The sequence below is a fragment of the Heterocephalus glaber genome, unplaced genomic scaffold (assembly GCF_053883595.1).
Source record: "Heterocephalus glaber isolate CG9 unplaced genomic scaffold, H.glaber_assembly_v1.0 deba00001579, whole genome shotgun sequence".
Taxonomy (NCBI): Eukaryota; Metazoa; Chordata; class Mammalia; order Rodentia; family Bathyergidae; genus Heterocephalus; species Heterocephalus glaber.
This window is the reverse complement of record NW_028258360.1, coordinates 9936535-9960457: the sequence shown is the minus strand read 5'-3', so window position 1 is coordinate 9960457 and position 23923 is coordinate 9936535. Positions and strand designations below refer to the sequence as shown.

Here is a 23923-nt window from a genome sequence, read left to right as displayed (position 1 = left end):
CCTGGAGCAGCACCACGCCCTGAGGACGAGGCAAGGAGGCCCGGAAGTACTTTGCAGCAGGAAGCACTGGGTGCCTTCTCAGATCCAGATAATCGGCACAGCTTTCTGGCGTCACCAGTCCACCTGAGAATCCACAGCCATGAGCTCTACTACACATTTATGATTATTACACATTAATTCAATTTATGAATAATTATTTTATCATCTAACTTTGCTGGCTGCTGATTCTACACTGACTTGCCACAATAATGTCTGGGGAAAACATAATATGCTCAATCACTTACTGAGAGGTTTTTGAAGGCAGTCATAGATTTCTGAATATCTTGTCTATCTGGATGGAAATCCTTTGGAGGAAAGAAATGTACAATCAGCTTCCACAGTCCAAGTTTTTCTTACAAAGGCACTCTCCTCGGCTGGCCTGAAATTTCTCCCTTCTCCCACACACAGCAGCCCTCAGCATGCCTGCCCTTCACAGGATTCAGGATGAGGGAAGTGTGGGACTGACAGAGGAAGGGGAATAGGGGAATCGGGGAATCGAGAGCAGGGCAGCAGCAACGCCTGCTGTGTGGTAAAGCTGCAGGAAGCTCAGCCTCCCTCCTCGCAGCCCGCCCAACCACGCCCAGAGGGCAACTGGCTCCCAGACTTCTGCCAGGCCTGCGGCCAGCCGGGTATTCTATTCACAACAACAGCACACAGGGTCAGGGATTTAGCTCAGTGGTTTCGCCGCCTGCTGCGCAAGCGCCAGGACCCGAGTTCGATCCCCGGGACCAAAAAAAGAAAAAACAACAGCAGACACAACCCTCACCTAAACAACTCTCTGTTACTTATTGGTACTTATTGTTTGTAGCTACACGTTCCTCACACCATCTGCATTCTCTAGACTCTGGAAATCTTTTGCTCACAGTGGTGGAAGACAGGATGAGGAGGTAAGGAGGCAGATGCTTCCTCAGAGAACCACGGCAGGAGGGAAACTTTACATGTGATAAAATCATTTTGAAAATGCACCGATCATAGCTCTGGGTAAACTGCACTGTCCCTAGTGGCCATCTCACTAACAGCAGTGCGACACCAGGCCCTGAGGGAAGTGGCACCTCCATGTGTCTCTCCAGCTCCTTGAGCAGCGTGGGGTACTTGTCCAGGCGCATGAACGGCTTGCTCAGGCCGGTGGTCAGCACAAGGATTCCAGGGCTGCTGGCGCCCTTCGTCTCCATGAACTCCCCAAGCTCCTCGCTGGGCGGCAGGCAGGAGAGAAGACACTGGCAGTTAGGACAGGAGATGCCACGGCCACCTCAGAGCCACCCTTGAGCAGCCCAGGGAAAGGACAGAGGACGGCACAGAGGCCCTGCAGGAGCACCCTTGGCCCTGGAGCTGGGCTGCATCCCAGCAGTAAATCAAATTCTTGTTATCTCCCGACCGCCCTCCACAGTCACCTCCCCAACACTCCCCTACGGTTTCTGTGACAAGTCCTTCCAGGCCCTCCAGGGGCAGGGAGGTTTTCCCCACCCTCAGAGGCCAAGAGCACTGACAAACTTCGCAGCTACTTCCAGGTGCATGTGCACATTCACAGGACTCACAGCTCCTAAAACCATTCTCAAGAACATTGCAGGACAGGGCTTGGGAACAGCAGTGCGGCCGGCAGGGCCCTGCGGTCCTGTTGCTGCAGAGGCCAGACAGCCACACTGTCACCATGGGGACATGCTCTGCCACCTCCACACTGACCTCTGCACAGGACGGGGTGGCCGCCACTGCCTCTGCCCCCTTCCCCAGCTGGGTGCAACGCTGCTCACGGGCCAGAGGCTTCAGCTGGGGATGATGTGCCCTGCCACAGGAAGGGCAGCAGACGAGGCCCGGGGTGAAGGGAGCCCTGGCACCTGGCAGGGACACCCTGTACCCTCATCCACCTAGCCCACCTCAGGACACCTGCCTCCTGAAGCCACGCCCACCACCAGTCCCCGGAGCATGAGAGTGACAAAATCAATCTTTATCACCACAAGGACACTTCAACTCCTTTAAATGTATCTATGCGGAACCTTTTCCACCAAGGAAAAATCAGTCAAGGTCACTACTGGTATTTCAGAGTGTAATGAAATGGCCTATCAATGTAGGGAAAAGTTAACATAACAGTAAGTTATGCTCATAATCCCCTCCGGAAACCTCTAAAACTAAAAATGAAGTTAAATTGTGGAAGCAAAGGTAACTTCACAAACAGTCTCAAGATGCCAGAAGCCAAGAGTTAGGGTTTCTATCTAGACTTCTCCCCAAAGCTTCATGCACTCACAGGTGGGGCTTTTGCAGGTGACTGGATGAGGGGGTGATACTTATGGGTGGATTGGCCCCCTGATGAGTTTGCAGCTAGAGGTGATGCTTGGAGGGGGAGCCTGGTGGAGGAGGCAGTCACGGGGGCATGCCCTGGAAGGGTCCCTCTCCCTCCCCAGGTCCCTCTCTGCTTCTTGTCACCATCCAAGGAGTGTTTCTCCTCTGTCAGGCCCTCTGCCATGCTGCTGGCACGCCCCACCCCGCCCTGCCCTGGAGCAGCCAACAGGACTGAACCCTCCAGACTGTGAGCCAAAATAAACCTCTCCTCCTTGGAGTTGTGGGTGTCAGGTTTTTCTCAGCAATGAGAAAAACACCAAGATAGAAAATACAACTGCACACACCTCCACAGTGCACCATTTTCTTGTGGAGTTTTTTAGTACTACAATGAGATAAAATAGCTACCTGCAACTGGTTTTGAAGCAGGACTTAAAAGAAAAACAAGTCTTCTTCAGTCTTGGGCAGTCACCCTCCCTTACTCCTCTCCTGTTGCTGAAACTGTTTTGGTATAGATAAATTTGGCAACTATGTCTTATAAACTAAGTTTATGTCATCTTATTCTCACAAGATTTATAAGGCTTTGTTTTTTTATAAGGCTAAATTCTAGAACTGTCTGCCCTTGTCTTGTTCCACTAAACCCACTTGATACGTCACAAAAAAAACCCACCACCACCACCACCACCACAAAATGTATAAAAGCTAGAACTTTTCTTTGTTCAATGTTCTGCCTTTGGACAGAAGTCCATTGAGCTGTGGTACACCTAAAACCGGAAATAAATTCTCCTGATTTCCACTGGTCTGTCCTGTCTCTTAAAATTCTACAACAGTCTGTCAAAGTGAAGCAGTGAACCATGGTAGATGGAGGCTGAGCTCTCTCAGCCCAGTGGCCTCAGGCAGGGACACAAGCACTTCCTGCTGTCACTGCCCACCCTGCACTCGGCCTACACTCCCAACTCCACCCTAAAGGATTGGTCTCCTCTCCCTGAAACAGGAGAAAACCATGGACCAGCTTTATAATTATCTGCAATTTCCATCTGGCCACTGTGTATGGCCCTCAGGGCTGCATCAGTAATTCCAGAAGTACTTTTAGAGACACAGACTTTATGCTTACACATCCTTTCATGGAAATTTCACTTCCCTTCTGAGTTCCAAGAGCGACTGCATACAGGCTTTGCCATTAGGATGTGTGTGGCCAGCACGGGGCTGGCCCAGGCTGAGGGCAGGGTCCTCTTCCTGCATTCTCTGCACCCACGCTCATTTCCCATCCCAGAGTTGGAAAACCATAATCCTCTTATATTTGGGCACACCAAGGCAGCAAGCAGCAAATGCTCAGTGTTGTTCTCCTTCCTCACAAGACAGACCAACACACAGTGAGACTTCGCTGCCTTTGCTCCCACCCGACCAGTTCCAGGAGCCTACAGGCAACCGACCTTCAGGACAGGGAGCTGCACTCTGAGGGGGGTGGAGGTGGTCCAGGTCCCTGGAGGCACTCTGAGCTCAGCAACACCCACGGGCCATGCCAGCCTCTGGCGTATTTCCTTCCACAGGGCAGGTGAGCTGTGTGCCTTGCTAGTTTTAAGCGGCAGTGTTTACTGAGAGTAAGCTGAAGTTAAAGGTTCAAATGAGGAGCACAACAGCTTCTATCTTGATGCTACTGAACACTTTTTCCACTTAAGAGTTTGTTTGTTTGGGGTTTTTTTGGTACCAGGGATTGAACTCAGGACCTTGGGCTTGCGAGGCAGATGGCGACATCACTGAGCTAAATCCCCAGCCTCCACTTATAGTCTTGATAAACTCTGAACTACTGTTTTTGAAAGAAACCATGCAACTTATTCTAAAACACTGAGCCTCTGCGCTCTTCCGCTGCCCTCGATGCCATAGGACACAAAGCTGATTCTCAGTTCTCAGCACACACCAGTGCCTCGACTCTCCCTGTGCCTCACATACCAAGTGATTTTCTTCCAACTTGCAGAGGCAGACAATGCCTTGGACTCTAAAGCAAGCAAAAGGTCCCTGCATGCCGCCTCATGGGCTGCAGTGCTGTTTCGGAGTGAAAAGCTCCAGGCAATGCCCTCCAACTCAGGGTGCCCTCGGAAAGGGGCCCTCTCCTACAGCCCCAACCTGGGCTCCAATGCCCGGCATCGTGGACTAGAAGGTGGCAGTCTCTGCAGCCCACCCACCAGGGCCCAGCTGCAGGGCTATCAAAAGACTCCGTTCTGTCACAAACAGACTGACCAACATCTCAAGAGTTCTTACCAGACATCTGGAGCACTAACTCTGAGGGGCAACTACAGCAAAACCATCCACCGTCCCTGTGCTCAGACACGCCGGCAAACAGACCTGTGCTCAGTGAGGACGCTCACGGCAGACGGGTGGTTGGCACAGTATGTGAGGTATAGGGTCCTCATCTGTGGCATCAGATTCAGAAAGCAGCCTCCCACTCGCTGCTGGGCCTCAGGCGACCTGGAGACATGGGCACAGAGGGGATGGTTGTCAGTCACGCAGAGATGCCACTGAGTGAGACACATGGGCCTTGCCCTCAACACCCAGGAGAGAGCCAGGGCCCTAGGCCTTGGCCCCTGCCTGTCCCCACCACCACCCGAGCAGCAGGAGGAACTGCAGTCCAGAGGCCAGGGTGGCTCCAGCCAAGTCCATGTTCTCTGGGCAGTGAGAAAGCAGATGTCACACAGACTGACACCCCGAGGAGCATCACTAATCCCTAATTCAGGAGCATTATCAAACACGGTTATCCAGCCGGTAAGGTTTCCACCAAAGCAGCATCAAGGACGTCACAAAAACAGTACAAAGGGCACCCTTCACTCAAGATAACAAAGGCTGGAGATGGAGCATCTGCGAGAGCCGCTGCCCACCAGGCCAGCCAAGGGGACCGTCGGCTGCATTGAAGAGGCGAAAGCTCACAAGCAGGGAACGAATGGGGCACAGATGAGAACCCTCACTCAGGAGCCTGGCGGAGGTCCTCCCTCTCTCTGCTTCCCCTCCGCCTTGCCACGAGTGCTGCACACCTCTGCCACCCCTTGGGCCACAGTTTCCTCCTTGAAGCCAAGGACTAAAAGAGTAGCCAGAGTAAGCCTCTCCTTCTTGAAGCTGTGGGTGCCAGGTATCCTGTCCCAGCAATGAGGGAAGTAACTTATCAAGGGTCCCAGGGATCGCAGGGTGTGGGAACGGCCCCCAGCACCCTGATCAGAACGTTAGAAACAGCCGTTCAGAGCTGCGGGAGAAACACAGGTCCACACAAAGACCAGAGCTGGAGCTCGACAGCAGCCCAGAGACTCCACGGCGTGTGCGACCCCACCCACCAGAGTCCAGCCCCAGCCTAGGCCTGGGAGGGAGCCTCCTGCTCCATCTCCTTTCCGACTGAGGTTACGGTGACCTCCGGGAGAGGCTCAATGGCTGGGGCATGCTGGGGCCCGCCGCGCAGGCATGTCGAAGCAGGAGGTGCAGCTGGAAGGCTTGCGCTGTGACCTAAACCCCAGCCTGGGCTCCGGGATGGGTGGGGTCCACACCTCCCCAGCTCCACAGGCCTGCTGCCCCCACCAGGACACCGTACCCAACAGGACTCGGACCTCATCCCAAGTCCTCTCCCACATCCTGCCAGCAGCGGCACGGCAACTGTCAATCAGCTCAACTCACTCACATTGGCTTTACACTGCCACAAAGCACAAGCTGGAAATCCTACATGCAGTGGTTTCAACTGTTTTATAAAAATAGTTCAAACAAACATCCTGAGAAATGAGTCTCCGGAGAAGGAGATGCTTCTGATCTTCAGGCTGTTTTCAGCACTGGTTAAAAATAACAAGACCCAGGTCAGCCAATGCACTGCCAGGGACACGAGAGGCCAGACACTACTGCACCTCTCTCCGTCCTGAGCCAGCACCAGGGGCATCTGAGGCTGCACCTGCCATGTCACCCGCAGACCAGGGCCTTCTGGAAACTGCTTCCAGGTAGCAGAGAACGGCCAGGCAAAACCCAAAAAACTCTGCAATGAGAAGGCAGCTGCATTTGGTACAGGACAGACAGCAAAAGAAAGGTGGCACAATTGCTCGGCCTGAAGCAAGGAGGGCAGGGAGACCGAGAGGCACAGACAAGACGAACTTGAGGGCATGCCAGCCTGCCCAGAGCACGTGACAGGTGCTGGTGGAGGCCAGGTCACGCACGCACGCACGCACACACGCCGTAAGCTGAGCAGAGAGGCACAGGCGCAGTGCTGGCCCTGGGCACCGACCACGGCGCCCGTCAGAAACGCAGCAGACACTGAGCCCCATCAGCACCAGGCTGCCCCTCAGCTCTGCTCTGCTCAGAGCTCGAGTTTGTGCTCTTTCTCAAGTATCAGGAGAACACACGTCCTCACCATAATACACTAAAGAATGAAACTCGGGGGCCAGGGATTTAGCTCACTGGCGCCACCACCTGCCTCATAAGCATAAGGTCCCGGGTTCGATCCCCAGTACCGGAAAAAAAAAAAAAAAAAGAATGAAACGGCAAGATAAGAATGTTCCAAGGGATAACCACCTTTGAGGTTCTATTTTCAACAGAATTTAACCTGCTGTTCACAATGAAGTACAAGAAAATTGCCAATTTATAAATGGGTTTTATTTGAAAGATTTGCTTTGAAGACACTGTTAATCGCCAGACACCATTTTCCTGTAGAGGCAATCTATGAGCCACAGCTCCACATTCTCAGATCAGCATTAAGTGGTATGGAAAGGAACAAGTTCTTTCAAGAAGAAAAACTCTTTAAATCCATCTGCTAGGAGTCCCAGTGACCCAGGATAAGGAATTCTCCACCAAAGGGAACTGCACTTCCAACAGGGCCCTGGCCCCTGTCTGAGTGCACGGCTGGCCTGGCACAGGCCCTCGGCGCCAAGTGCCTCTCCATGGCAAAATGCCCGCGATGCCAGCAGGCAGGGTTCCCCAAATCAGCCCTTCCTGCTGCCCTGTTCGTGTGACACAAGCACGCCGTCACCTCCTGGTGGGGTCAGCAGAGGACACACACATTAACATGGGTGAGAGAGCTGGCCTGGTACATGTGAGGGGCAGGGTCTAAACCTCAGCACCAAAAAAAATAAAAACAAAAACTGTTCAGGCCAGGTTGGTGACACACGCCTGCAACTCCAGTACTCGGCAGGCTGAGGCAAGAGAATGGTGAGTGCAAGCCCAGCCTGGAGCTTAGCGAGCTCCTGTCTCAAGACAAAAAATAGCAATGATAGCAATAAAGTACAAGGCGCCTGGGCTCAGTCGACAGCACCATAAATAAATAAAGCCAAAACGTCCCATGAACAGTGGGCATTCACACAAAGCTCACCCCACACAGTTATGTACGAGCCTTACAGAAAGTGAAGTAAAACCCCACAAACGTGTCAGGTGTATGTGGCACCTCACATTCTACCAGCTTTTCTCAGGCCAGGGTCAACTCACAAGCAGAAGACAGTGCTGGATACAGCCGCCCTTCCAGGCCCTGCAGCCGCACACAGGCACAGGGTGGCAGGACACCTGCTACCTCACAGTCGGGCGTCAGGCGCCTCCTCCCTTCCTCCACCAAACACCTTAACGATCAGCACCCCAGGGGCCGCAGATGGAGCTCAGTGGTCCCCGGCACCAAAAAAAGAAAAAACAATCAGCACCCAGAAAGCCTCCCCTTTCTTTGAAGATTCATGGTGCAGAAAATCAGTCTAAATACTGGCTCTTAAAGATGATTTACATGAAAAATGTAAAATAACCTAATATATGTCCTAGAATTATGTTAGACTTGATCCTCTCAATACCAATTATTCCAACCTGCATCTTGCAAATGTCTAGCGTTACTCACTTGGCGCATTCTTCCAAAGACTGCACAAGCATTTGCTGGAAAGAGCAGATCTCCTCTAGGTTCCCCATTAGATATGAAGTGTCTGCTGAACTTAACCTAGAGCCAAGAGGAAACAGCAGTAAAGGTGTCGACGGCCTCACCCACATTCTCCCTTCCCACCCCTCCGGGCTCCCACCGCCCTAACCTCACAAGCACACTGCCAAGTCTACGGCCAACTCCGACACCGGATGCCTTTCCACTATTTCAACCTTATTTGCTAAAAACCCAAGCAAGCAGCCCAAGTGAGGACTATTGCATGCGTTTATTTCAGCAGTTTCTCATGCCGCTTACTTCTCACTGGTCTGCAGTGGCCGCAGGTAGGCTGAAAGCACAGTCTGAAGTTCTTGAGAATATTCGTTCTCTGTTTCTAAAATATTCTGCAGCACCTGCAACACAAGGCGGAGAACCATTAACACTGCGAGTGCCACTGGACGGAAATCTGTGTGGAAAGAAAGCCCGTGGCCACTGACCTTGTGCCTCCGGCCGTTGTTCCTCCCAACAGCAACACTAAGGCTCTGCCGCGAAGGCCCGCCGAGCTGCCCTGACCTCACTTCACCGGGTGGCACACACTTGGCACTGGTGTGCCTACAGCAAGCCACGGTGAACACCCTCAGACAGGAGGGGCCACCGACAGTGGAACAGCACGCAGAAGCATGAGTCTCTGCCGCGCAGGGCAGCACAAAAGCCGCCATTCAGTGTGCTCACCCTGCCTGACCTCCCTGTATTACGTCCAGGGCAGGCAAGCCTCCTCCTCAGGGACAGAAGCCAGGAAAGGCAGAGGGCAGGGGCATGAGACAAGCTTGTGAGTGACGGGGTCTAGACTCTGAGTGGGTACTGATTACACAGGTAAGTAACTGCCAATGCCCACTGAACTGTACTTTTAAAATCTATGCACAATAATATAGAGCTGAGTATTCCTAACTAAAAATTCAAAGTGCTCCAAAACCCACCCAAAATTGTTTGAGCATTGACATGATGGTCAAAGTTGGAAAAGTTTCGGATTTTGGGCCATTTCAGATTTTCAGATTAGGAGTACTCAACTGGTAAAGTCTATGCAAATATTCCAGAATCCAAAATCTGAAACAGCTCTGGCCCCAAGCATTTTGGATAGGAGATACTTAGCCTGCATGCAAAATACATCTCAACTGAAAATCAGAAGTTTACTCTTTAGACGGGATCTGAAAAACTGAAACCAACTGCTGGAACTTTTCGTTAAAGAATGTGATAGTCTTAGGTCATGCTACACATACATCTATTAAACTTAGAGATCTATCAAAGTAAATTACCTTCCAATAGTCTCTACTGTTTAAAGAAAGCAGACTAACTACAAATACTAACCTCAAAATTAGAATGTTTCCTGATACCCTGTATTAGCGTAGCAAATTTAGCTAAACTTAGCTAACGTCCCAAAGCTGACAGCTCTAAGATGGAAAACAGCTGAACTAAAGCAAACATGTCCCATCAGCAAAGGCCAACAGTGAAGGGCAGGAAGCCACTGGGATTTGGGCAGGGCCCAGGCCCTGAGCGGTGGCCACCCTGACTCCAGTGGACATTCGTTGGCTGCCTGGCCCCAAGCATGCTTTGCAGAAACCAGCTCAATCCTCGAAAGGTGCCTGCTCTCAGAGGTGAACCTGTCCCAGTCAGACAGCGGAGAACAGCAAGGCGGAAAGAGGCCTGGGACCCTCCCTCCACCCCGAAGCACAGCGCCACTCAGACAACCGATGTGGGAAGGCACGCGGCTGCCCTAGGCCCCTCCACCCCACCCGCCTGACCAGAGAGTCACAGTACAGGTCTCTCCCGAGCACCTGCCACGTGCTCTGAGATGCACTATCGTCTCTCCAAACTATGAGAGACAGTGCAGAAGGGGCCCCAGATCAGCTGTGCCGTCTCCCTCCTGCGATCTCAGAGAATCTAAGCATGGGATGAACACCAAAGGACAAAGTCCCTGCTAAGCCGAATGGAAACTCCAGCCTTCATACTGGAGGAAAGCAGCCTCGATCACTCCCGGGCCCACTGCTGGCCCTGTGGCCTCGGGGAGGGCGCGGTCACTCAAGAGGAAACAGCACTGCATCACGTTACCCGGTGGAAACCAGAGGGTCGAAGGCCACAGCATGAAGACAAGGACGCTCCCAAGAGACAGCACCGGAGCCCCTCGCAGGCCCCTGCGCCACGGGATAAACATGTCCAACTCGCCAGGCTGACTAATTTCAGCGGCTGGCCTTATGCTCTCCTCTAACTGGTGCTGAAGATCACCTTAGGGCACTCCCACCACATTAGGCACACGCACACACCCTGGGACCGGGCCCTGGGCTGCCACCCTTCCTGAGAGGCAGTGACTCTCGGGCAGCAAGACCTGTGCCGCGGCAGCCCGGCACCTCGACCCTCGCACCCCGGGGGTGGAACAGGAAAACAGTGCTGCTCTCAAGGAGTGGGCACCCTCTGCCCCGAGCTGAGGAAGAACCGTTCCGCCCGACGATGGCACCACACAGCAGCCTCAGAAATGTGCCTCCTCAATGGGCGCCTTGGAGCCCTGGGCTCAGCAGATGTCACTGAGACAGGAGAGGACGCCACCCTGAGCCTCCAGCATAATATACCTCGGTTACCTCAGTCACCCTCCACCTCTGAGTGCCACTCAGTTTCTTCGCCTCTGGTAACCCTAAAATTGCTGTGCCATCACATTCCCTGTGTTGCCAACCGTCCTTCACAGATACACCTGTGACTTATGTGTGTGGGATCCATCTTTTTTTCTTTTGGTAACAGGGATCGAACTTGGGACCTTGCGCTTGCGAAACAGGCACCAAAACCACTGAGCTAAATCCCCGGCCCATGTGGGATCCATATTTTAAAGGTCATCACCATCACAGTACGAAACATAACCCTGTCCACAGCGACTCCAGACCCTGCCCTCACCCGCCAGGCCTGCAGCCACTACCACCACCGACACAGCCCTAAACACCTTCCTCCGAGTCTGCTCTGTCTCCGCTCTGAAGAGATGAATGCCAAAGAGGGCTTCGGCCCCTGACAAGCTGTTCTGAGATGAGGGAGGCTGTAGGCGGAGCGGCCCCTAAACCCTTTGCTGGCTCATGACCTGCAGGCCGCAGGGACACGGAGCGGGGACAGCCCCAAGACGCTGTGCTAACGCTGCCTGGTGGCTATGGATGTTCTTACTGCCAGCTGCCACTGACTCACTCACAGGAACTGCTCTCAGAGCCAGGAAGGGGCCACAGGAATGTCTCCATTTTGTCTGTGTACCTTGCACAAGAAACTGCTGCCCCAGTATTTCTAAACTAGGGAAGTAACGGTGCCCAGCCTGTGTTCCTTTCAAAGGTTAAATGTCCCCAGACGACATGAATGGGTGCTACATGTCTCAGGCACACTCTCGTGGTGGGTACAGAGCCAGGACCAGGGCTCAACACCTGCTCCAGACTACTACGGTGCAGAGCCCGCTCTGCTGTCTCCTTTGTTTAAAAAGGGGGTGCGCAGGCTTAGGCCAAGAGTGTCCACCCCAACTGAAGGACGGAAAGCACCCACCCCCACCTCCTACACCTCCCGACTGAGCCAGGACCACATGAGCCTGCAGTTGGGAGCCTCCTCAGGCGGAGGTCTTTCGGTCAGTGGAGCCTGCCTCTGACCCTGCCCAAGCCTTCACACTATCTCCGTCAGTGCACAAAGCCAAGGAGTGGCCAAGAGTGAGGAGATGGCAGCACTCACCCCCACAGAAAACACGGCAGGGCGTGGGAAGGGAGAAGCAGCTCCTGCAGAGCCTTGGGGAGCCTCCAGAACACCCCAAGGCCCGGTGGCCAAAGTCAAGCCACTTGCGGGGGCCCCAGGAGCCCTCAGGGGTCACGGCACTTAAGGAAATCTGGCAGAGTGGAGAAGATCAGAGAAAGGTCAAAGCAAGAGAGGCAGAACTCAGGCCGGACTGGTGATGATGGGTGTAGACCAAAGATGTCCTACCTCAGTTTCCCGCCTTGGCCTGGCACGCAGGGCCTGCAGGCCACGGAAGGAGCCAGCAAGGGCAGACAGGTGCAACATCTGCTGTGTCCATTTATAGCCTGAAACCAGGGCAGCCCCTCTCGCACCTGCAGGACCTCAAAGGCGAGGTGAGGCCAGACACAGGTGGACAGAGCGCTGCTTCCTGCGCGGACACAGTAACTCAGCAGAGGCAGGTGTGCACAGGCTGGGGCGGGCAGCCCGGAGCGGCGACTTCCTACTCAGCAGGCTGAAGAAAGCGTGACCTCTAGTGGTGACTGAGGATACCTCACCCCCGGCCCACTCGCTAGTGAGAGGCGTGGCGCCCTTCGTGGGTGGTGACGCTGGCGAAAGATGCCTGTCTCACACAGTGGTATGGCTATGGGCTCTCCCAGACCCACCCAGCGTGGCACAGCAGGTCACAGGACCAGGCTGGGGCCAGCGTCACCAGCCTCATCTTACCAGGGGCTGCCTCCAGGGCAGCCTAAGGGCTGTGCAACTCAGCAGCAGGGACAAGGAGACCAAGACCCCAAGGGCCTCTGGCACAGCAGCAGGACAGCCCAGAGCTGCAGGTCGTACAGTGTTCGCAGAGGGGACACATCCTGGACGTGGGCAATGCCGAGGACCCAGCAGGGGCAGATTCACCGGAGGCAGGTGGCAAGAAAGAAAAAGGGTGCGGGAATGAGACCCAAAGAGCTGCTTTCTAAGGAAAATCAGGACCTGATGCAAGCAAAGAAAGAACTCCAAGGCCGAGAAGAGGAAGAGGGAGAGGTGAAAAGGAGCTCTTGCATCCACCCCCTGGAGCCCCGGCAGGACTGGGGGGCTCCGGGCCAGCCCAGTGTGTGGCAGCGCAGACACTGGATGAGGCTGTGCCACGAACCTGCTGTGTCTGAGGGTCCGTGCTCGGGAGGAGCTGAACACTCGGACCCCAGCCCAGGACGGGCCCACACGGTGGGGCCCATCCAGTCAGATCCACCACCTGTTTTTATGAGGACAAGGCTCGAGAGGCTGAGCCCGGGACCTCTGCACTGAGCTACGTCCCCAAGCCTTTTTATTTCGAGATGGTCTCACTAAATCACCTAGGCTGGGCTCGGCTCGAACTCACGACCCTCCTGCCTCAGCCTCCCAGAGGGCTGGGATGGTAAGTGTGCACACCACGCCTGGCTTCTTAATACAGGGACAGAGAACAAAGCATTCCTGATAAAAGGCTGTTGTAAAGAATACTGAGCTGCTTTACATCAAAAATGCAAAGGCTTCCTGTGTTCCCATCTACAACTCCTGACCATCAGTAAAGCTGGGAGTACAGGAAGAAAGAAGAAAACACACATTTTCCACAGAATCTCCACACACGTGCACGTCTGGAAGGCTGACTCTGCCGCTATCACATGAGCAACCAAGACTTGTATCTGCAGAAGGACTGCGAGGTTCTACTCCTGTAGCACACGCAGCTGATGGGGGACCATGGCTTAGGCCCTCAAGCTTCCCACCCCAGACACTCGGTTAAGTTTCAATACTCGGCAAACTTCAGGACACAGAAGCACTGGCTCTACTCGGCACAAAGGCTCTGCGCCCTCCCAACTCCACGCCCTCCAAAGTATACACAGCATTCCTGGGAAGACCCCACTGCAAACGCAAAACGGACTAGAAATGCTACTGCTCTGGAAGACTGAACCCAGGCCAGAGACTGACACAGTGGCACCGATGCACACGAGGGTTACATCACACTCCACACCTCTGCTCTCATCTGTGAGACTGGTAATGCTGCGGGAGTAACCACAGCATCTGCAAGGCGTGGTGGTGCCCGCCTGTAACCCCAGAACTCAGGAGGCTGAGGCAGAAGGATTAACGAGTCTGAGGTCAGCCTGGGCTGCATAGGGAGTTCAAGGCCACGCTGAACTACATACCGAGACCCTGTCTCACAAAATTTTTTTTAAAAATCACTGCATCTCTGTGACCAAAGAAAAGCACAATTCCACACATGCAATGCTAAGATCGGCATGAAAGGCCCCGAGGGCAAGATGACTCTCCCAGGCTCTGGGGGCTCTGTGTGGTGTGCTGGGTGACTCACTTCCTCCTCCCAATCCTGGGAGCTGCCTCAATGCTCACGCTTCCTCCCCACCTCCGAGCTTTCAAAGACCGTGAAGACGGCCGCAGCACTCACCACATTGTAATAGCTCTTGTTGATGGCGCTCGTGTCGAACCCTTTGGGAGGGCTCTTCAGCGCCCCCGACTTGGGGGAGACCGGCTTCTCTGCAACAGAAAGGGAAGGCAGTTACTGACCACGGCAGAGGAACAGAGTGTGCTGTTTCCCTTCCACACCCAGTAGACCGAGCTACAAGGATCGCAGAGAGGGGGACACAAGGGCCCCTCCGTGACAGCCAGGCCCCAGACCCAGCTCTGCACAGCTTCCCTGCCCCAGCCCAGCCCCGGTCGGCGATGTCGGAGACCTGATGCTCCATGAGGCAAGTGGCAGCCCCTCAGCTGCACATGGAGCTTTGTCCACTGACAGACTGCGAATCTGTGCAATCTGCTTACACAGCAAATCTACTCCCAGGATGCTGCAAATATAAAACGTGAGCTGAGAAGAACAACAGGAGAGGGTGGCAGGCAGGGAACAGCACTGCAACATCCAGACCCAGGCCTGGGGCTGCATCTGAGGGGTTCAGAGCATTCCATGGAAAAGGCCTCTCTGAACAAGTAGGAGCTGCTCAAAGCTGAAAGTAATCTCGTCACCCTGGAGACAAGGAACGGGAAGTCACCTCCTTGCTCCAAAACCAGGTGAAAACCAACCAGCCAGAGAATTCCAAGCCGCACACAGAGTACAAGCAGTCAGGAAGGCGGCCGGGACTCCAGCGGTCTACAAGGCGCCGCCCTTGAGCAACAGCCAGCTCAGCAGAGCTCAGTCCAGCGGTGCAGGGGAGGACGCACAAAACTGCCACACCAAGCTCCACCAGCTGGCAGGGGAGTGGCACACCTGGCTGGCTCCCAGGGCAGTGGGCATGCAGTGTCCCCCATTACCGCCCTGAGGGGAGGGAGAAGGGGCGGTGTCTGGCCCTAGTTCTGGGGAGGGCTGGGTGTGTGGGGCCCACCAGGACTGCTGTGGAGTCTGTCTATACTGGCTCTCTGGGGTGGGTGGGTAACACTGGCTGTCTACCAGCTGGGGGCGCGGGGACAGGCTTCTCCCACACCCTCCGCCGGGAATTCTGCCGGGCCCCTCGCCGGGCACTCTACTCCCACAGTCCCCTCGTGCCCGGGCAGCCCGCAAGGCCCTCGCTGTGTGGATGTTAGTGTGGGACAGCACTGCCCGCTGCCTCTCCACTCCACAGCATCCGTGTGTACTCTCACAGGCACGGCTGCTCTGCTCTCGGCATCCACTCGGCCACAGAAGCCGCGGGGATGCACCGCCAGAGCTTGGGAGCCTTTGCAGTGCCTGACGCTCGCCTCAAGGCCTCCTGCCAGGTTTCCAAATGATGGAAGATGAAGAATAACCAGTAACACATTGAGAGAACTCTGTCCACAGGACAGAGAGGAGCTCCATGCACGGGAAGCAAATGACTTCCAAACCGTACGTAATACAGAGGGAAACCATTTCCCTTCTCCATGCAGGCCTGCTAGATGTAGAGAAGAAAACGACACAATGTTTTACACTAGAAGAAACACGTGAAGCCTGCAACTCAGGGCCAAGACACAAGTGGACCGTGACGGTGAGGGTGAGGGTGACGCCGCCGAGGCCCAGTCCATGGAGCCCAGAGGAACGCACACGTTGTGTCGGTGTCGGCAAGACCAGCTCCACAGAGGTGGCCGGAGTCTGCTCTACTAAGAGCACTCCATCTGCCAGCTGTGTGACTAAGACGCACCTCACAACTGAAGCCCTCACTTAATGAGGTTCGATCACCACCATCAGGACGGGTGGAAGGGAGCAGACACACCAGGGAAGCCCTCCCTAGCTGTCGCTTGTCCCTGTGGCCGGGACGTGCAGACGCCGGGGTGAGGGAGGTCTCACAACCACATCCCCAGCATGCCCAAGCCCTGCCTCGAGTGCCTCACGGGGTCGTGGCCACATGGACAGCGCCACCTGCAACCCAGCCCACTGGCCTGCTGCGGGGCGTCCCTGTGAGCCACTGCCCCTCAGACCCCAGGGGCCACTCCTCACTCATCCCCACCACTGGTGCAGGGCTGAAGGGGTGGCTGCCAGGAAGACTCAACAGGAAACAGGCAGCAGGACACAGGGACCCCAGGCAGCTTGGGGTCTACGGAACATCCCCAAGGAGGAGCCTGCAGGCAGCAAGAGGGAGGGAAGCCAAATACACACAGCCAGGAAAGAGTTTGAGACACCAACCCTCTCGGTGCCCTAAGGAAGACACTTCTGCCCCATCCGATAGCCAAAAATCTAACAAAACTCCCTGGTCCTGTGTGTGGGGAAGGGTTAGGGTCCCTGTCCCGCTGAAGAGTGGGGAGCGCTGCAGCATCCAAGGGCAGGGCAGGATGCAAAGCTCCCTCGGGGGGGCAGCGCAGGGCCACAGCCCCATCCCAGCAGGAGCTGACAGGCCATGCGGGGGATGCAAGGCACCTCTGTGCACTCGTCCAGAGCCCAGAGCGCCTGGGCGTGCATGGGGACACAACCTGTGAGGAGTGGGACCGGGCCCACGCGCCCTCTCCGCTCCTCGCCACACCACCAGGCTTTCCCTAGGAAGCCCGCTCCTCCTGCTGGAGCCCTCCTCAGCAGGGGACGGAGCACACGCCTGCAACCTCGGGGCCAGAAGCAAACCCACTGGAAACAGTGCCAGCCACACAGAGCGAGGCCCAGCCCTGTCGGGAACCAGAAGGCAGCACAGCGATCAGCAAGACGACACGAGAGCGGTGTTCACAGTGGCGGGGAAGAGAAGAGGGCAGGCCCTGGGCGAAGGTACTATAAACATCAAGCGCATCTGGAAAAGAACGGAGCAAAAGCTCTAGAAATAAATACCAAGGCCACTAAGATGGAAATCTCAACGGATTTAACACCATGGAGGTAGGAACAAAAGAACCCAAATTTCACACTCTGAGCAAAGGATTCAACTTTAATCCAGTGCAACAAAGAAATCAGAAAAATAGGAGAAGCAGGTTAAAAGACACAGAGGAAAAAATATGACACCTAACAGGACTTTTCAGGAGAGAACAGGGGAAGAACAGGAACCAGCCTGGAGAGGCCACTAGCAGATGAAGGAATGTTTCCCGCCGGGCCTGAGGCACAGGCTCGCGGGCCCCAGTGTGGCTGCCTCCCTGCCGGCACAGCAGTCTCAGGCCATTCCACACACGAAGGGCTCCTGCTCACCCACCCTGCTTGGGCACAACACGGATCTCTGCTCCCCGAGCCCCCACCAGTCCGCTGCTTCTGGCAATGCATGCGACTGGCCACAGGAGCGTGGGTCACCAGGCTGGAGAACAGGCTCGAGCTGACCGCCCATACCTCCCCATCAGGGTGTCCAGCCTGTCCAGTGGGACCCGCTCTGCAGCAGAACAAGCCGGGACGTGGTCAGTCATTTCCAGCCAGGCCTCTCCTGACTGGGTTTTCTTTAAGGGAAGGGAAGCGCCCCCTTCTCCATCTGGAAATGTTTTCACGGTGCCGCTGCGGCTTTCCCCGTAACCTGGCCACAGAAACCCACCTGCACACACAAAAGCACGGAGCAGCAGTGCAATGTGCCCATCCAGCCGGTCTTACTGCAGACCCCTGCCCTGACTGGGAGGTCACTTCAGGAAATCCCAGAAACGCTGTCATTTTGCCCATCTTGTTGCAGGGACTTTTTCTGGAATCAAGACCCTGACACGCGGACATCGTCACATCTGACAGAATTGAACCTCGGTCCTATCTAGTGCCCAGTCTACATGCAAGCCCCCTCATTTGTCACAGCAGTGACAAACTTTTGCGGCCGGCTCCCGGAATCGGGGACAGGGCTAGCTAGCCAGCACACCCGACTGCTGCATCTCTAAGGCTCTTTCAGCCTACACAAGTGTGGCCTTGACTTTTCTTCAGCTGCCAGCAGACAGCACGGGACACCGCCTCCTCTCTCACCACATGAGCCACTCTGGCCACCTCCACTGGCCAAGCTTCTCATTTCATGGACAGGAACCCAGGGACTGACCCCTGCCAGTGTCCTGCTTGTGGCAGTGCTCACTCTAGGACGCATCTGCTGAACGGACGTCAGCATGGGTTTAGGACCAGACGAAGGTCCGGACGACACTGGCAGCGAAGCAGTGAGGAGCCAGTGGCTGGAGGGGAGAAGGGCAGAGAACACGCCTCGGTGCCCTTACATTGTGAAGCTGGGCTCAGGTAACAGCCACATGCTGGTGAAATACAGTGGACGCACAGGCTCTGCTCAGCCCAGCAGGGCAGCAGCAGCAGCACCGGACGCCGCAAGCTCGGAGGGAGGGAAAGGGGAGGCGCAGGCCAGGAGGGGGACGGATGAGCAGGACACACACGCCAGAGCCCACATCTGCACATCCTGTGAGGATGCGGGGGACGAGCAGGGCAGTCCTGGCCCTGGGCAGGGCCTGGAGGCAAGGGGACACAGGTACATCACATGTATCGCTTCACCACAAATCAGAAAAACTTTCTCAGAAAAGGACATCTCCGACCCTGGAAAACTAACCACCGGGTTTCAAACTGCTCCCCACAATCTGCCTGTGTACCACAGTCACATTGAACTCTGCTCACTCACAGCAAGATGGATAACTGTACCAAAAGTCAGAGGCAGGCTACCACATTTTGTGAAAAATAAGCAAGAACTATTACAGAGTTACTTAGGAAGGTGGGGGTGTGAATGCTCATTAAACATCTGTAGACCAAGCCAGGTGTGGTGGAGCACGTCTGTAGTCCCAGCACTCGGGAGGCTGAGGCAGGAGGATCACTGCAAGTTCAAGGTCAGCTTAGGCTACATAGTGAGTTCAAGGCCAGCCTGCTACACAGTGAGCCCGTCTCAAAAAAATAAAAAAGACTTGTGGACCAGCAAGCGATGGTCCCTTTTGAATTCACACAAGCACAGGTTATGAGTCATCACCGCAAGCCAGTCAGGCCCTAATTAACATTTAAAATAAATGCATTTCTCAGACAACAAGTAATGAGCTGCCCAGAATTGCAGAATGAAGGTCAACAGAGCGGAAACTGTCACCTACAAGGAACCCAGTGAGTACACTGGCGTGTACCGCAAAGTGGGGTATAAGCCCATGGGGCTCGATACCTGCTTCCAGCCCCTTGGCCTCTCTAGTGCTTCTCCCATCACACTGACCACACTACTGAGGCTTCCACTGCAGTTCAGCGACAGCAACTAGGAAATTTCTGTGTGTACACAGCACAGCAGGAATCCACAAGGTTATACATCCAAACGCCGTGCACAGAAAATACATACTACGTATCACACAGTGTCCATAAAGTTGTACATGTCAGGAGTAAAAGACCAGTACTTCTGAAGCTAAGAGGAGATTCTTACACAGAATCCTGGAAGATCTCTATCTTCAAAGTGGAGCTATTTCAAGCAAAAATCATACAGAGGATAAAGCCCGATTACAGTGGTGCGCCTCAACAGGAACATTGCAGAGTCTGACCACTAGAGGGCAGCCGTCCATGGATACTTGAACTTCCTGGGAGGACAGAAAAGGTTCCGGGCAGATCTGGAGCATTTATCTGGAGATGAGCAATCTAAAAAAATACTTAGCAGTGGCTCTGTTTTTGTTTGCATAGTAAGACTACTTATAAATCAAACCAAAAAGTAACAGAAAAAAGAAACCCTCAACTGAGGGGAAGAAATGATTCTAACATCGCCAGTTACGAAGCTGTCTCAAACCTAGGACTAATTTGTTTTCAGAAAACTAAATACTAATTTATACTACAAGCTACAATGCTTAAAGTAAAAATCTATTCCAAAATCAGAAAGGCACATAAACTAGTGAAAAACGCAGTACTGAGATGTAACGGTGACCCTGGAAGCCTCCCTTACCGGGTCCACCGAGGTAGGCTGAGAAATGTTTCTACACACTCTGCCTGGGCTGCCCTGACTCCCTACCTAACACACATCCAGGGAGCCGCAGGACATGGCCAGTGGGAAGCTACTCCCAAAGCACGTGACACCAGAAAAAGAAAGTTCAGCATTAGCCACTCGCTAATAGGAGCAAATATGGGACTACTTCTTTTATTTAAAAGATGAGGGCTAGGGGTTTAGCTCAGTGGTTCTGCTGCCTACCCTGCAAGCTGAAGGACCCAAGCTCGATCCTCAGTACTAAAAGAAAAGAAAAAATTCCAACAAATCTTTCCTACTTAGGTCTGTTTAGTTTTAGGTACAAAAACTGTGAATTCAGCACGGCTCTCCACAAAGAGCACCTTTTTGTTCCTTTTCGGTTGTGCAGAGGTCAACACATGGCCTGCACAAACTGGGCAAGTGCTCTACAGTGAGCTGCACCTCAGCCCCAACCATGTGCCTCAGACAGCACCACACAGGCCAGCAGATCCCGGCCGCACTCAGAACAGACGCAGCAGACGCAGACGCAGATGCAGGCACAGGCACAAGCACCTGCCCTCAGCCTTCATGCCCAGCGGGACCCTTGGCCCATGAGCCTGGCACATACCTGTGGCCTCTGGGCAACAAATGGACAACAGCAAGGACGGTCAGATTCTCTCTAAACCCTGCCCCGGAGTCAGCAGGAAAGGTCTCCAACAGCCCCAAACCTAACCTCAAGCGTTTCCTGTCCGGATATCCCACAGGGAAGAGCACCTGAAAAGAGAAAACTTCACTGCTACTACAGCGACCCCAGGTGCGAAGACCCCACAGAAGAACTAATGAGCCGAAGGCAGGCTCCACCCCAAGGGCGTGCCACCTGCCACTGTGCCTACCCCTCCCCTGCCAGGCCAGTGATGAGGCGCTTCCCTCCCCTGGCCCAGCCTGCTCCGTCCCCACTGCTGTCCCCACAGCCTGACCCAGGCCACTCTCCCGGCTGTATGTGTGATGGAGGTTTCTGAAGGGCTCTCATTTACGTGCTCCCTACTCCCCTGGAGCCTCAGCAATACTCATCTTCTGAGGCTATGATGAAGCCCAAGGTCATAGATTTAAAAAAAAAAAAACTAACTTCATACAGTAACTAGAACATAATAAGCAGCCAAACAAATCTCAGCTAAGTTGATTTTAAGATTAAAAACAAAAAATACTTCCACTGCCTGCCCTGCAAGCACAAGGACCAGAGTTCGATCCCCGGTACAAAAAAAAAAAATACTGCTTTTTTTTTTGGGGGGGGGGGGGTAACCAGGACCACTGAGCTAAATCCCCAGCCCTGCTTTTTATATTATTAATAACTACACCTCATACCCACAGACCCACTTTTGCTACCAAAATCCATCTTAGCCACTTTCTCATCACTGGGAAATAATACCCAATGCTCACAAATGGAAGGAGGAAAGGTTTATTTTGGCTCATATTTTTAGTCCATAGTTGGCTGGCTGGAAGGCTGGAAGCCAGGGTAGAAGGATCTGATGGAGGAACACTGCTCACGTCATGCTGGTCTTGAAGCAGAGAGAGGGGAGGAGCCGAGAGGGGGAGGAACCTTCCAGGCCACGCCCCAGTGATAGCCTCTTCCCACCAGGCCCCACCTCCTCAGAGTCAGCTCTGAGGCCCTTGGTCCAGTCACCTCCCAAATGCATGAGGCACAGGGGTCATTTTTGATCTGAACCGTAACATTCCGTCCCTGGCCAGCAAAGGACTGGTGAGCATCTCTTTATGCAAAATGCACTCAGTCCATCTTTAAGAATCACCAAAGTGTTAATAGTTCTAGCAGTGCTGAAAAGTGCAAGGCCCAAGTCTCCCCTGAGACTCAAGGCTGCTCTTAGCTGTGAGCCCCTGTGAAAAATCAAAAAGAATATTAAACACTTCCAACACAGCAGCGCAGGGTAAACACCCTCATGCCAAAATGAAGAAACAAAGGTATAGAAATCAATGGGACCAAAGCAAGGCTGAAATCCAGCAGGGCAAACCAAGAAACCATACAGAGGATAAAGGGTTAAATCCTGCAGTCTGTGTCTAGCACCTGGGGCAAAGATAGAATCTCCAACTGGCTCTGGTGGCCCCACCCTCACGGCCCTACCAGTGGGAGCCCTCATGGCTTCTTCCTTGGGACAACTCTACTCAATGCCTGTGACTTTCCTCAGATGCGTCACATTCTTGGCATCTCCCAACTTCCTGGGGTCTCTACTGCACTTTTCGCTACACTCTCGAGGCTACACACACTGGTGGTCAGGGCACACTCCCCAGCCTCCTAGGCCTTCTTCTGAAATCTGGGTGGAAGCCTCCATTAACCCACAACTCTTGCAATCTGCGTGACCATAAAATCAGCACCACAAGAATGATGCCAAGTCCGCTGCCAGCTAAAGCAGCAGTTGGGTGCCCTTGAACCATGGCTGCAGGGGCCTCCAAGTGCCTCAACAGCTATGAAGCAATTCCCTATGCAGCCCTCTGGAGCAGAGTGCCCTGGGGCTCTCTTCTCAAAGCAAAGTCATCCATTCACTTTTGAACCTCCTAGCCTTGATAAAGGTGGGTCCTGCTGGTTCCCAGGACGGAGGCCTTCCGCACATTGCTCCTGCTGTCCTGAGGTCCAGTTATTGGCTTCTGTTTAATCTTTCTAGCAGCCCCCTCTCCAAGGCACTACCTTTGTAGGCACATCCTTTCTGGGCAAGCTGAAAACTTTTCAAATGAGCTTCTTGCTCCTGACTTTCAGTATAGACCTGACTAAAAGCTACCAGAAGTATCCATGTTACAGCCCGAATGCTGGGCTGCCTTGAAATTTCCTATGCCAGACCAATTATTCCACCACACAATTCCAACCTCATCTCAGGACATGAGCAAAATGCAGACAAATTTTGTGCCAAAGCATACACACAAGGCCTCTAGCCCAACTGTCAATGGAATCCTTGTATCCAACTGAAACCACCTGAGTCTGGTACTGACAGTCTATATTTCTTTCAGCATTCTGATCTTCTGAGGTTTGATCAGAATTTCTCCCATCAAGCTTGGCTTACAGCATTCCAGGGCTGCTTCTCCAACCTGCATCTCCAAACCTTTCCAAACCCCTCCTACAAGCCAGTTCCAAGGGCTTCTAAATCACATGGCCAGGTAGGTCACAGCAACAACTCTACTCTAGGTACCAAAATCTGTATTAGTTAGAGTTCACTAGAGGAACACAATATAAAATGTATGATTAATTGTACAGAAGACTTATTTGGTAGGCTACAGGATCAGTAGGGAAGGAGTCATTAAGAGCTGCCCTCAGAATCAGAGGCAGAAAAGTCCAAACTGGCCGTCTGCACCCTAGAAAGATAGAGAATCCAGGATAGTGGAGGCTGAAGACCTGGAAGCTCACTGTAGTCAGTGATGTAAGTATGTGTTGGAAAGCCCAATAATCTGCAGCAGAAGGCTGAAGAGTCTGCATTAGAGACCAACATCTAGACAGTGGTGACGACCACAGCTCCTCCACCAAAAAGGCCAGACTCCTTCCTCTTCCCTTTCCATGCCATCCAGGCTATAAGCCTACTGGCTGATGCCCCCCACATCTAGGGTGGGTCTCCCTTCCCTCAGTTTGGGGTGTCAATCGCCCATGGACACGCCCAGAATCTACTGATCTGCTAGGCAGTCCTTACTCAAGGCAAGCTGACAGATCACAATTAATGATCACACCCACAGAATGGCTACAATCAAGAAAAACTAAGTTGCTGAGGATGTGGAGAAACTGAAATCTTGCATGCTGCTGACAGGTCTG

At 53.7% G+C, this 23923-nt stretch overlaps 1 protein-coding gene across 9 annotated transcripts in view; it reads right to left on the bottom strand.

Moving 5' to 3' along the window:
* Positions 1–23923, bottom strand: part of Arhgef7 (Rho guanine nucleotide exchange factor 7) — a 114952-nt gene that overhangs the window by 24569 nt on the left and 66460 nt on the right. For all 9 annotated transcript variants that reach the window (XM_004858541.3, XM_004858545.3, XM_087193145.1 and 6 more), the window contains 6 exons: positions 14313–14401; positions 8471–8565; positions 8141–8236; positions 4654–4776; positions 1092–1230; positions 285–344 (listed from right to left, as the gene is read on the bottom strand). In XM_004858541.3, coding sequence (XP_004858598.1) covers positions 285–344; positions 1092–1230; positions 4654–4776; positions 8141–8236; positions 8471–8565; positions 14313–14401 — 602 coding nt within the window. The remainder of the gene's footprint in view (positions 1–284; positions 345–1091; positions 1231–4653; positions 4777–8140; positions 8237–8470; positions 8566–14312; positions 14402–23923) is intronic.